A 13,499-nucleotide genomic window follows, 5' to 3' on the forward strand; every position below is an offset into this window, starting at 1 on the left:
ATCACTACCCACCACCATCACCGTCACCATCATTTCACTACCAGCACAATTATCATTACCACCACCATCACTACCACCCTCATCACAACCCTCATCATCACCACCATTCCACCACTGCCACCACCATCATGACCACCGCCACCACCACCATCACTATCATTAACAATAGACATCACATAACCAGTTTGTAGCTGGACCTTGAGCCCAGAGCCCACTCACTGTTTCTTCAGTCCCACCGCCAACCACCAGGATGAGTCACAAAACATAACTCAGGCCTGCTCCTCAATTTTCTACATGTCAATAATGACATTGAAGCAATGGGTGTTCTCTGCTTCTCAGAGAGAAGTTGAAATTCTCCTGCTCTTCCCTTCATGTTTCCAGATGTTCCCTGACTTGGATATTCCAAACGCAGAGTTTGGAGGTGTTGAGGCCAAGGGGTTTTTCCAGGTCAGCCATCATCTGCAATCACTGAGCTGATCCTGCTGCTGGACTTTCCCTGTTGCCCTCTCCCCAACGCCCCATCGGGGAGGGCTTCAATCCTCAGGTCACCTGTGGCCTTCCTGCCCTCAGAGGTGCCATCTCTACATCTACCACTGGAAGGCAGCACCTACTCACTGATTGCATCAATTTCCCAGCAACTCATGGTGGGTTTTCCCCCTTATCAGGGTGTTTGCCTTGCTCAGAGAGCAGATCCCAGAGCAGTGACACCTAACTTAATTTTCAGCAAAACATTTTGAGAAGGGTGCTCCCTCACACATCTACACAGTCCAGGTGATGCACCCACTGCCCAATGCTTGGTAGTCAAGAGGAGCTTCCTCCCTGCAGCTCTGCCCAGATAGGGCTGAGCTGGGCTCTGGAGCGAGGCGCTGGGATGAGCCTCTTCCATGCTGCTCATGTAAACTCCAGATTCAGTGTCGGTTTTCTGAACCCGAGACAATGATCTAAATGCAGTCGAAGGCTTTGGGGAAAGAGAGAGTGCCTCGGTTCTTACCTGTGTCATGCTCGCAAAGCAAAGAGTTTTGCAAAATTTTAATGAAACCTGGGCTTGCAAAATTGGAAAACTAGATTATTTGTGACGACACTGAGACATCCCTGGGCATGTCTATCTGGAAAAATGGCATTTTCTCTGGCAATTTTGCAGACATTCTATTTCAATTTGGCAAAGAAAATAAAGCAGTTTTTCACAAAGGCAGAAATACAACTAGAATGTTCACTCTCCCTAATTGTCAAAGAAGTGTAAATTAGAAAATGAATCAGGACAATTTCAACCTATTAGATTAGCTAATATTTTAAAAATTGAAGACTCATACAAGTGAGGTGAAGTGATTGTTTTCTAGTGACACGGTACACTGTCACACCCTTTTAGAAAATAATTTGGCAATGTTATTGGGAGACAGAAATATGTCTATGTAATTTATGGGAACTTAGGCTCAGAAAATGTTAAGGAATAAGAATGAACTTTATGAACAAAGATGTGGAAAGCTGGAAGCAAGAGTGGGGCCAACACGCATGGGGAGGAAGCATTTGGGCAGTGACTCCACAGACCCAGGCTCAGGCTGAACTACACAACCTCCTTATGCCTCAGTTTCCTTAACAGTAGAACAGAAATGATAAAAGTGCCTGTTTCACAGGACTATTGCGAGGATTAAGTGAGATACATCGCATTATAAGCTTGTGTCTGGAAAGGTTAATTCTTGGTAAATGATGACTATTCTTTTTTATTGCAATAAAATATACAAAACATAAGGTTTACTATTTTAACCATTTTGGAAGGTACCACTGAGTGGCATTTAGTACATTCACAATCGTGTGCAACCATCATCATATTTCCAGAACATTTTCCTCATTCCCAAAGGAAACCTCATGTTCATTAAGCAGTAGCTCCCCTTAACATATTAGTTATGAAGATCATAGCATTATACAAAACTCATGACACAATGATGAGTGAAAAAATCAAGATGTGAAATTTTGTGTTATGATGTAATTAGTAAAAGAAGCATATTAAAACATCTGAAAAAGAGTATATAAAAATAGCAATTGCATTTTTCAGACTCTACATTTTAAACATTATTCTTTATAGTTTTAAAAGCAAAAAGTAAAGAAACAACAACCAACCCCAAACCAACACGACAAAGCCCAGATTGTTAATTCCAGGTCTCAGGAACACAGAATCATATATGATGTTTACACTCTGCAGGGTCAGAGACTCCAGCGGCATTGGGAGCTGCCTCGTGTTCTGCAGCCTCACAAACAGACAGGAGGTCCAGTGCCGCTGCTCTGTTCTTCTGGAATATCCTCCTGAATGTGTTTTGGGTGCAGTTGCCATTTCTTTCATCTTTTTAAACACAGGTACTTTTGGAGCTGGCCTTCTCAAAGAAGCCCAGCTCCCTGTGATTGAGAATAAAGTGTGCAATCGCAATGAGTTTCTGAATGGAAGAGTCAAATCCACCGAACTCTGTGCTGGGCATTTGGCCGGAGGCACTGACAGTTGCCAGGTAAGCAAAGATCAAGAGACCAAAGTTAGTCTTGTGCTCTCTTGTCTCAGTCTCAGCCCCTCAGACTTCATTCCCCAGGTGGCAAATTCAAGGATTTTCGACCGAAGACCCCAGTCTAAGTGTTGTTTAGAAACTTCCTAGATCTGTCCCTGAATGCGTATTCAGATTATCTAAGGGGATGTCTTGGGGCTTGAGTTCCAGATCAGTAGCAAGCGAGTTTTAAGTGCCATAACTACCTCAGGCCACTCACCCTCCTGGGGTGTGCTGGTGGCCAGGGACTAAAGTGGTGACTTTTCCGGTAGGGAAGGAGGTAGAGGGTACAGGACAGAGACCAACTGCACACACTTTACACTGATGCCCAGGCTAGCCCAGTCTAAAGGAAACACCAACATAGGAAGGGATGTGTGCAGGATTCACAAAAGATCTTTTCTACCCCCCGGAAAAACTAAGTGGTGTGGTTTCGCTAAATAGATTTTGCTAAGTACTTAAGCACTGCAGATGCTTGAGTAATATGCTCATAAGTTCCTTTCTGATTTCAATTACTGGGAAAATGTATATATGGATAGTAGAAGGATGGCATCCCATAATAAAAGGCAGGCAGCCTAACCCTCACATGGATTTTTCTCTCCCTCTGTATAGGGTGACAGTGGAGGTCCTCTGGTTTGCTTCGAGAAGGACAAATACATTTTACAAGGAGTCACTTCTTGGGGTCTTGGCTGTGCACGCCCCAATAAGCCTGGTGTCTATGTTCGTGTTTCAAGGTTTGTTACTTGGATTGAGGGAGTGATGAGAAATAATTAATTGGACGGGAGACAGAGTGAAGCACTGACTCACCTAGAGGCTGGAACGTGGGTAGGGATTTAGCATGCTGGAAATAACTGACAGTAATCAAACGAAGACTGTCCCCAGCTACCAGCTACGCCAAACCTCGGCATTTTTTGTGTTATTTTCTGACTGCTGGATTCTGTAGTAAGGTGACATAGCTATGACATTTGTTAAAAATAAACTCTGTACTTAACTTTGATTTGAGTAAATTTTGGTTTTGGTCTTCAACATTTTCATGCTCTTTGTTCACCCCACCAATTTTAAATGGTCAGATGGGGGGATTTAGCTGCTTTTGATAAGGAACAGCTGCACAAAGGACTGAGCAGGCTGCAAGGTCACAGAGGGGAGAGCCAAGAAGTTGTCCACGCATTTACCTCATCAGCTAACGAGGGCTTGACATGCATTTTTACTGTCTTTATTCCTGACACTGAGATGAATGTTTTCAAAGCTGCAACATGTATGGGGAGTCATGTGAACCGATTCTGTTGCTGGGAATGAAATCTGTCACTGACTGCTTGACTTGAGCCCAGGGGACACAGAGCAGAGAGCTGTATATGATGGAGTGAACCGGTCCATGGATGTGTAACACAAGACCAACTGAGAGTCTGAATGTTATTCTGGGGCACATGTAAGTCTAGGATTGGTGCCAAGAGCATGTAAATGAACAACAAGCAAATATTGAAGTTGGACCACTTATTTCCCCTTGCTAATTGCCTGCCCGGTTTTGAAACAGTCTGCAGTACACACGGTCACAGGAGAATGACCTGTGGGAGAGATACATGTTTAGAAGGAAGAGAAAGGACAAAGGCACATGTTTTACCATTTAAAATGTTGTTACCAAACAAAAATATCCATTCAAAATACAATTTAACAATGCAACAGTCATCTTACAGCAGAGAAATGCAGAGAAAAGCAAAACTGCAAGTGACTGTGAATAAAGGGTGAATGTAGTCTCAAATCCTCAAAGAGCTGTGTTTATTTCATTGACAAATAGATTATTTGTATTCAATTCTGATGTGCTTTAAGGATGAAGTTTCTCATTTTACAATTAGCACACACTTCGTATATGTTGTCACCTGTTCTCCTTACACAAATGTTGTTCCCCACTGTGAAGGATTCCCTTTGGTACCAGTTTTGCCTGTCCACATAAAGTATTTCATTTAAAAAGCTCAGCATAAAATATAGACTGCATCTGAAAAGATATTGAATATAATATACAAAGCAGAACACACACGTTCCACATTTCAAAAGCCTCGATAACAAAAAAGAAAGATCAAAGCCCTTATTAGTCTCTCTAAAGCCATTTATAAAGCTCCTGCTGATCCTGTTAAGCATGGATATAATTGACCTTTCTTTTAAATTAAAACGTAAGCTTTTCCCAAGACAACTCGAAGTGCCAAGACTGAATGGGAACTGTCCATGTTTCTAACTCTTGGCCACGGGCACCATCAGAACTGAACTTAACAAATATATGAAAAATATCTCCTCACTTTTAAAATCCTAAGACCCAGAAATCATAATCCATGGGATTTGTTTAGTAAAGAAGAAAATCTGTGGCTCTAGGTGTCCACTAAAGGAGAGCCAAAAATGTCCCGAATAATCTCAGGACCACAGCATCATTTTATGAATAACAGAACCAAGACCTCAGATTGTACAACAGATTGGTTCTTATTCCTGGAATGGGGCATAAACCATGCCTGGAACCTCAGATGCTACAGAGAAGGTAGATGGGAGAGACTTCTGACCTGTTCATGTTGCAAAGGCGTGCGGAGACCAAGGTGAGCAGAGGACACGAATGCTCACATTCTGTGGCCCAGGAACCTGTGATTCAATCTCCTCATTAGCAGGATTCCCAAATTTTCATCCTCCCTGCAATTTTTCAAATGCTCGATTATGGGCTTAGTCCCTTGACTGATCAGATTTGATGAACATTTCTGCACAAATTTCCCAAATCCTTGGTTTTCAAATCCTGCATTCTTGATGGAGCTGTTATGAGAATCGGGTGGGGGGCTTCTCTCATCTCTCTTTAGCCTAATGAGTCAGAGACCAGGAAGAGCCATGCACCTGAGAGGCTCTTTTTTAAGCCAGCTACATATTATGTGTTCCCAGAAACTTCAACAGCACTACAAATAATCCTAACTCATCCAACATTATATAAAAATACTCTGGATAGATTGAGGTCTTTATACAGTATTACAACAGTGTGGCATAATGTAGCTGAAATGCACACGTGCATCTCTGCAAGGACAGCTTTGCAAGGAGGATCAGCTCCTGGATAGCTCCTTCCTTCCCTCTGTCAGGGGCCTCAAATGTGAGAGCTGGAAACTGGAGTTTTTTTATTCCTGCCACACTTATAGGAATGTGGACTGAAAAAACAAAGGAGAAAGGAGAAAGTCTTCGTGAAAGATTATGCAACTAGTTAGAGGAAGGTCTTCTGTTATTATTTAATAGCATAGCTGGTTTTGATCAAATACACATACCTAACTTCTGATGAAAACCCAACTCAAAGGTAACAAAAATCACTTCAGGCTAATTTTTTGACTTGCTTTCAGACCCTAGACAGAGGTTAGTTAGCATTACAGCATTTAAGCTCTTTATGAATTTCTGCTGAATTAACATATGTTTGGAAATCAGCTGCTGATGTGAACCCAGCAGAAATGATAGAATAATCCAGTGCAGTTTTAGAAGGGAATATACTAACAGGTTTCAGTAATTTAGCACGAACTAGTTTTTTTAGAGTAAATAATCATGGATCACAATCAATGTGCTTAATTTGTAGTACAGTAAACCATACTTCTAGATTTTTTCAAGTGTGGGGACTAGGTATAATTAATCTATCCAACTTTTCATTATGAAAATTTATAAACAGAAAAAAATTAGAATTTGTGTAACTTAAATTTTTGTTGGTAGAATTCCTCATGTTTATATATTAGTTGGATATTGATTTTCCTTGCTCCCCATTGGGACAATCCTGCACCACCCCACCACCCTTCACCAGCCAAAAACAATCTCTCCCAGTTGTTTAATTTTAATGCAGCTGATGTGGTAGAAGAGTCCTGGTCTCAAAGGACTCCCTCTTCCTCCATTTCTTCCTGATGAGTTTGCAAATCTGATTGATTCTGATTGAATCAAGAATGAATGCATCACTCTCAGTGTGTAAACAGGCAGCAGTCAATGGAGTAGAATCAAAGGGAAGAAAGATTTTCCTCAGGATTTTTGAAATATTAAAAAACATTAGAGTTCCATATCCTTAATTTCCAGTTCATTATCAAGATTGCTTTTTATTTTTTAAGTTAGCAGTTAAATCATTTTTAAAGATTACGCAAAAAAACAAGACTATGTGTTCTATTTAAAAAAAAAAATCAAACAGTACAGAAGTCTCTGACAGGAAAGTGATGGCCCTCCCTTTGCTACCCATCTCCCCAGCCCATTTGTGTCCCCAGATATTGTTTTACACCTTTTACTGTAATTCTCATATTCATATTCTCTGTCTTTTTTAGTGAAAAATTTCAAACAGAAACTTATAAAGATTTCAGTAATGTTAATTTTTGTTGATATAACTCTTCATGTTCATATATTGGCTGGATATTAGCTTTCCTTGTACACTATTTGCCTCCAGAACTCAATCTCTCTTTCTTTTCTCTGTCTACTTACTTCTATTACCTATCTATCATCTATTATCTATTTATCCATTCACCAATCCTTCTACCCATTATCTATCATCTGTGTCTATCTATCTATCTATCTATCTATCATCTATCATCCATCTACCTATTATCTGCCTATCTACCATTTGTGTGTCATCTGTCTTCCTATCCAGCTACAGAGAGGGACTGCCTTTGGTTTTAGTTTTTTATAAATACTCTAACACACTGTTGAGTGATGTTTCACTTTGTAATCAGTCTTGAAAACCTGCCTATGCCATTCCATCTAGACAGACCTGACATCAGCCTCCTCACTGTAGAGTAAGCCACACTGTTAATCCCCTGCTGCTGCACGTCCCAGCGATTTCCACTTTCCCACGTCAGCAGTTCCTGCCTTTAGATCACTTCTGAGTCTTAGCACCTTACATGGAAACGCTTCTCTCTTCACAATCATGTTTAAAAAATAATGCATATTCTTATCTAGCTTTGGTGGGATTTTTTACGTTAATATTTTATGTTTACTTTGAATTTTTTGCTTACGATGTAAGATGAGGATTTATTGTTATTTTTTCCCCATGCATGTTCAATTTTCTCAACATCTTCCTTTCTCCAGTGGTTTGAAATGCTGCTTTTATTTAGGGTGCATTGAATTTTGGACAATGCCTGCCAAGTTTTTCTACATCATCCACTGTTTCTGGCAAGGCAATACCCGTGATTTCAGGCAAAAGCATCACGAGGCCACCACAGATGGATGCCAGGGTACCTACGGAATAGGGGAGAGGTGTTACTGCCCCCAGGAACACACAGCTGGGCCTTCCCCCACAGGCCTCCTCACTGTGAAGCCACCGTGGCTCTCAACCACAGCAACCTCTACATCCCAGATCACTGCCTTGGCTCTCCTTCACCATGATTTCAAATGTTCTCTCCCTTCCTCAAACCCTGAGCTACGGCCCCTGTACACCTGGCAGCCACGGGTTCTCTCACACATCTCACAGTGATTGACTGAGTGCCTTCTTGGGGTCCAACACCCAAGGCCTCCCCTCCTGCATCACAGGGAAACAGAAGTGCTGGAGGGGAGTCCCCTCTGTACCTGCTCACTGACACTCTCACTTACCTGCTCCTCTCCCTCCCATTCCACCTGTCACCTTACACTGGAAGAATTGTCTTGGTGTCTACCCCAGGGCCAGTGCTCACCTAGGCTTGTCTTTTTGGGTGCCTCACTATGGTGATTAACCCTTTCTCCAGTATCTTTAACCTACTGGGAGAAGCTTTCAAACACATTCAGATCTTTCTTGTTTGACCAGCCTTCTCTCATTCTCACCTCATCCTTCCATTACCATCCTTTCTTTTACTGTTCTTTAGAGCCAAAGTTCTTGAAAAGCCACCCTCTCCTATTTTCTCCACTTATTTGTATCCAAGTGGTGTGCTAGTAAATGCCTAACAACTGGCTTTGGACAATCAAGCCCTGATTGGCAGCATCTGCCAATGTGCACGGTGTAAATGCTCCCATTGTGGGCCCTTCAGTCTACTGACACAACATCCCTGCCTGTGCCACTAGGAAGAGATGCAGGAGCCCCATCAATGTGGCTTCCACCATAAAGATGCAGCAGACACAATCTCAGGAACACAGGTAATACTGAAGATGTAGTAGATGAACTAGAAACTGATGAATGTTGAGACTAAAATCAGTTCCTACTTTAAATGCATAGACATTAATGTAACACAACAAGAAACATGAAAAAACAAGGAGGTAAAATAAAACGCCATCAAAGGACACAATAATTTCCCAGTAGCTGGTCCCATAGAAATAAAGATATATTAACAACCTGACAAAGATTTCAAAATAATTATTTGAAGAAAGCTTGGTAAACTTCAAGAAAATACAGAGAATCCAATAAAATCAGAAAAACAATAAAAGACCAAAATGAGAAATGTAATGGAGAGATTAAAACTGTTTAAAAAGTCAAACAGAATTTCTGAAACTGGAAAAATAATAAAGTGCAAAATACAATAGACAGCATCGAAAGCAGAATTCATCATGTAGAATAAATAATCTGTGAACTTGAAGACAGGTTATTTGTGAATATAGCATTGAAGAAGAAAAAAATAGTAAAAAAATAAAGTTTACAGGACTTATGAGGCAGCATGAAAAGTGCAAATATTTTAGTTATAAGAGTTCACAAAGGAGAAAAAAAGGGGTAGAAAGCCTATTTTAAAAATAACAGAAAACTTTCTAAATCTAGGGAAAGATATCAACATCCAGGTCCGAGATGGTCAAAAGTCTCTGACTAAATTCAGTTCAAACATAACTACATCAAGACAAAGTCAGACTGTCAAAAATAAAGACAAAGAGAAAATCGTAAAAGCAGAAAGAGAGAAGAAGCAAATCACATATAACAGAGTTCCAGTAAGGCTAGCAGCAAAGTTCTCAACAGGTTCCATACAGGCCAGGAAAGAGCAGGTTAATATATTCAAAATGCTGAAGAAAAAAACTACAAACTAAGGATACTGCATTCACCAAAGCTGTGCCTCAGAAATGGAGATATCAAGTTTTTACCAAATAAACAAAAGCTGAGGAAGTTCATTAACCCCAGACCTGTCTTACAAGAAATGCTAAAGGGAGTCTGCAAGATGAAAAAAGATGCTAATTAGTAACAAAAAAAAAACCATAAAACTCACTGGTTAAAGTAAGTACATAGTCAAATTCATAATATTCAAATACTTTAATGGTGGCCACATATATCTGTAATATGAAAGAATGAATCTCTTATATCTTTAGCATGAAGGTTAAAAGACAAAACTATTGAAAATAATAGCTACAATAATTTGTTAAGGGATATATGCTATAAAAAGATATACATTGTGACATAAAAAAATTTTAAACGCAGGGAGATGTAAAGGCGCAGCGTTTTTATGCAATCAAAATTAAGTTGTTATCAGCATAAAATAGCCCGATATAATTATGAGACTTTTTGTAAGCTTCATGGTAACCACAAAGCAAAAGCATAAGGTAGATATACAAAAGATAAAAAGGAATCAAAGCATCCCACTAGAGAAAATCACTTAATCACATAGAAAGATAGCAAGACAGGAAGAAAGGAACAAAGAGTCTACAAAACAACCGGAAAGCAATTAACAAAATGATAACAGTAGTCCCTTACCTATCAATAATTATCTTGAATGAAAATGGATTAAATTCTCCAGTGAAAAGATATACAGAGGTGGAATATACTAAAAAATAAGATCCAACTGTATGCTGCCTACAGGACACTCACTTCACCTATAAGGACACAAATAAACTGAAAGTAATGGGATGGAAAAAATATTCCATGCAAATGGAAACCAAAAGAGAGCAGGTGTAGTTATACAGATTGAGTATCCCTAATCCAAAAGTCTGAAATCTGAAATAGTCCAAAATTAATAAAATTTTAAGTGCTGACATGATGTTCAAAGGAATTGCTCACTGGAGCATTTTGGATTTTGGTCTTTAGGGATGCTAAAACAGTAAATATATGTGTAGTAGTCCATTCTCACACTACTATAAAGAATGCTACCTGAGACTGGGTAACTATGAGGAGGTTTAATTGACTCAGTTCCACAAGCTTAACAGGAAGCATGGCTAGGAGGCCTCAGGAAATGTACAATCTTGGCAGAAGGTGAAGGGGAAGCAGGCACCTTCTTAACAAGGTGGCAGAAGGGAGTGTGAGTGTGTGAAGGGGGAACTGTCAAACACATATAAAACCATCAGATTTCATGAGAACTCACTCACTCTCATGAGAACAGCATGAGGGAAACTGCTCCCATGATCCAATCACCTCTCACTGGGTCCTTCCCTTGACATGTGGCAATTATGGGGATTACAATTCAAGATGAGATTTGGGTGGGGACACAGCCAAACTATATCATAATGCAAATATTCCAAAATAAAAAAAAAATTTCAAAATTCTAAAAAAGTAAACCATATCATAATTCAAATATTCCAAAAAAATTCAAAATTGAAAACACTTCCGGTTTCAGGAATTTTGGATAAGGGAAACTGAATCTACATGAGGTAAAATGACTTTAAGTCAAAAACTGTAAAAAGAGACAAAGAAGATCATAATATAATGATAAAGAGATCAATCTGTTATAACAATTATAAATACTTATTAATATATGTACCCAAAATTTGAGTACCTATGTATAACAACTAAAAAAATTAATAGATCTCAAAGGAGAGCTAGACTGTAATATAATCATAGTAGCAGACTTCAATAGCTCCACTTAGCTCCATAGTAGCAGACTTCAATAGCTCCAGACAGAGAATCATTATGGAAACATGAGATTTAAACTACACTTTAGGCCAAATGGACCTAACAGAAATATATAGAACATTCTGTCCAACAGCAGTAGAATACACATTATTCTCAAGTGCACATAGAACTTTCTCCACAACAGATCATATGTTAGGTCACAAAACAAGTAAATTTAAGAAGATTAGAATCATACCAGGTATTCTTTTCAGATTATAATTGTATGAAACTAGAAATCAATGACAGGAGAATATTGGAAAATCCACAAATACATAGAAATTAATCAACATGCTCCTGAACAATCAATGAGTCAAAGAAGATATTAAAAGATCAATTTAAAAACTCAAAACTAATGAAAATGGGCACACTAACATACCAATAACTTATAGTATGCAGCAAAAGTGGTTCTAAGAGGGAAGCTTTTAGCAATAAACACTTACATCAAAAAAGAAGAAAGATATCAAATAAGCAACCTAACATTACACCTCAAAAAAACAGACAAAGAAGAAAAGAAAAACTAACCCAACAGTTAGTAGAAGGAAAGAAATAATAAAGATCACCATAGAAATAGTGAAGTAGAGACCAGAAAAATGATAGAAAAAAAGAAATAAAACTAACGGTTTTTAAAAAGATAAAAAAATTGACCAACTTTTAACTAGATTAAGAAAAACAAAGAAGACTCAAATAAAATCAGAAAGAGGAGACATTACAATAGATATTACAGAAGTACAAATGATCATAAGAGACTACTGTGAACAATTATATGTCAACAAATTGGATAACTTAGAAGAAATGAATGAATTCCTAGAAGTGAAAAACCTACCAAGACTGACTCAGAAAGAAATAGAAAATCTGAACAGACCAATAAGTATAAGATTGAATCAGTAATAACTTCCATCAACAAAAAGCCCAGGACCTAATCATACCTGAATTACTGCTGAATCATACCAAACATTAAAAGGACTAATATCAATCCTCCTCAAACTCTTCCAAAAAGTTAAAGAAAAGGGAATGTTTTCAAGTTCATTTTATGCAGACAGCATTATGCTGATATGAAACACAAAAAAGAATACTGTAAGGAAAGAAAATTACAGGCAATATCCCCGATGAACATATGTGCAAAAATCTTCAACAAAATACTAGGAAACGGAATCCAACAGAACATTAAAAGGATCACTCGCCATGATCAAGTGGGAATTGTCCCAGGAATGCAAGGATAGTTCAACATACACAAATAAATAAATGAAAGGATAAACGGATGATAAAAATGTGTGTATCCATATGTGTGTGTCTGTGTTATATACACATTTTTATATGTATATATATATATTCACATATAATATACACATTGTGTGTGCGTGTCTGTGTCTTATATACAGACACACACACACAATGGAATATATTCAACCTTAATAAAGAAGGAAATCCTGCCTTTGCATCAACATGGATGAACCTGGAGGACATTACGATAAGTGAAATAAGCCAGACACAGAAGGAAAATACTGTGTAATCTTGCTTACATATGGAATCTAAGAAAGTTGAACTCTCAGAAACGGAGTAGAATGGTGATTACCAGGGCTGGGGAAGAGGGAAATGGAGAGATATTGGTCAAAAAATACAAATGTGCAGTTTTGCAAGATAAATAGGTTCTGGAAATCTAATGAACCGAATGCTGACTACACTTAACAATACTGTATTGCATACTTGAAATTTGCTAAAAGAGTTGATCCTAAGTGTTCTTACCATGTACACAAAAGTATGTGAGATGATGAATACTTCAATTAGCTTGATTATGGTAATAATTTCACAATGTACATTTATATTAAAACATTACATTGTACATCTTAAATATATACAATTTTTGTCAAGTGTATCTCAATAAAACTGGAAAACATAATTGAAGAGTAATGAAAAAAATTAAAAGCTATTATGTGTCAAAGGACATAATCAACAAAGTGAAAAAACCTACTGATGAAGCAAATCTATTGACAAAGGCCTGGTATCCAGAATATATTAAAATCTCTAGGCTGGGCTCAGTGGCTGACACCTGTAATCCTAGCACTTTGGGAGCCCAAGGCAGGAGGATCACTTGAACCCCGGAGTTCAAGGCAGCAGTGAGCTATGATTGGGCCACTGCACTCCAGCCTGGGTGACAGGGTGAGACCACCATCACTTAACCCATTTCTTGTTTAGAAAAAAGAAAGTGCAGCTCACTGCCAGCACAGTATTCTTTGGGCAAACAA

At 38.6% G+C, this 13,499-nt stretch overlaps 1 protein-coding gene across 2 annotated transcripts in view; it reads left to right on the top strand.

Annotated features, from left to right (window-relative positions):
- Positions 1-3,519, top strand: part of PLG (plasminogen) — a 51,451-nt gene extending 47,932 nt beyond the window's left edge. For both annotated transcript variants that reach the window (XM_024357497.2, XM_024357499.2), the window contains 2 exons: positions 2,350-2,495; positions 3,135-3,519. In XM_024357497.2, the coding sequence (XP_024213265.1) occupies positions 2,350-2,495; positions 3,135-3,296 (308 nt within the window). In that variant the 3' untranslated portion in view covers positions 3,297-3,519. The remainder of the gene's footprint in view (positions 1-2,349; positions 2,496-3,134) is intronic.
- The last annotated feature ends 9,980 nt before the right edge of the window (positions 3,520-13,499 follow it).

The sequence above is a fragment of the Pan troglodytes genome, chromosome 5 (assembly GCF_028858775.2).
Source record: "Pan troglodytes isolate AG18354 chromosome 5, NHGRI_mPanTro3-v2.0_pri, whole genome shotgun sequence".
NCBI classification, from domain to species: Eukaryota; Metazoa; Chordata; class Mammalia; order Primates; family Hominidae; genus Pan; species Pan troglodytes.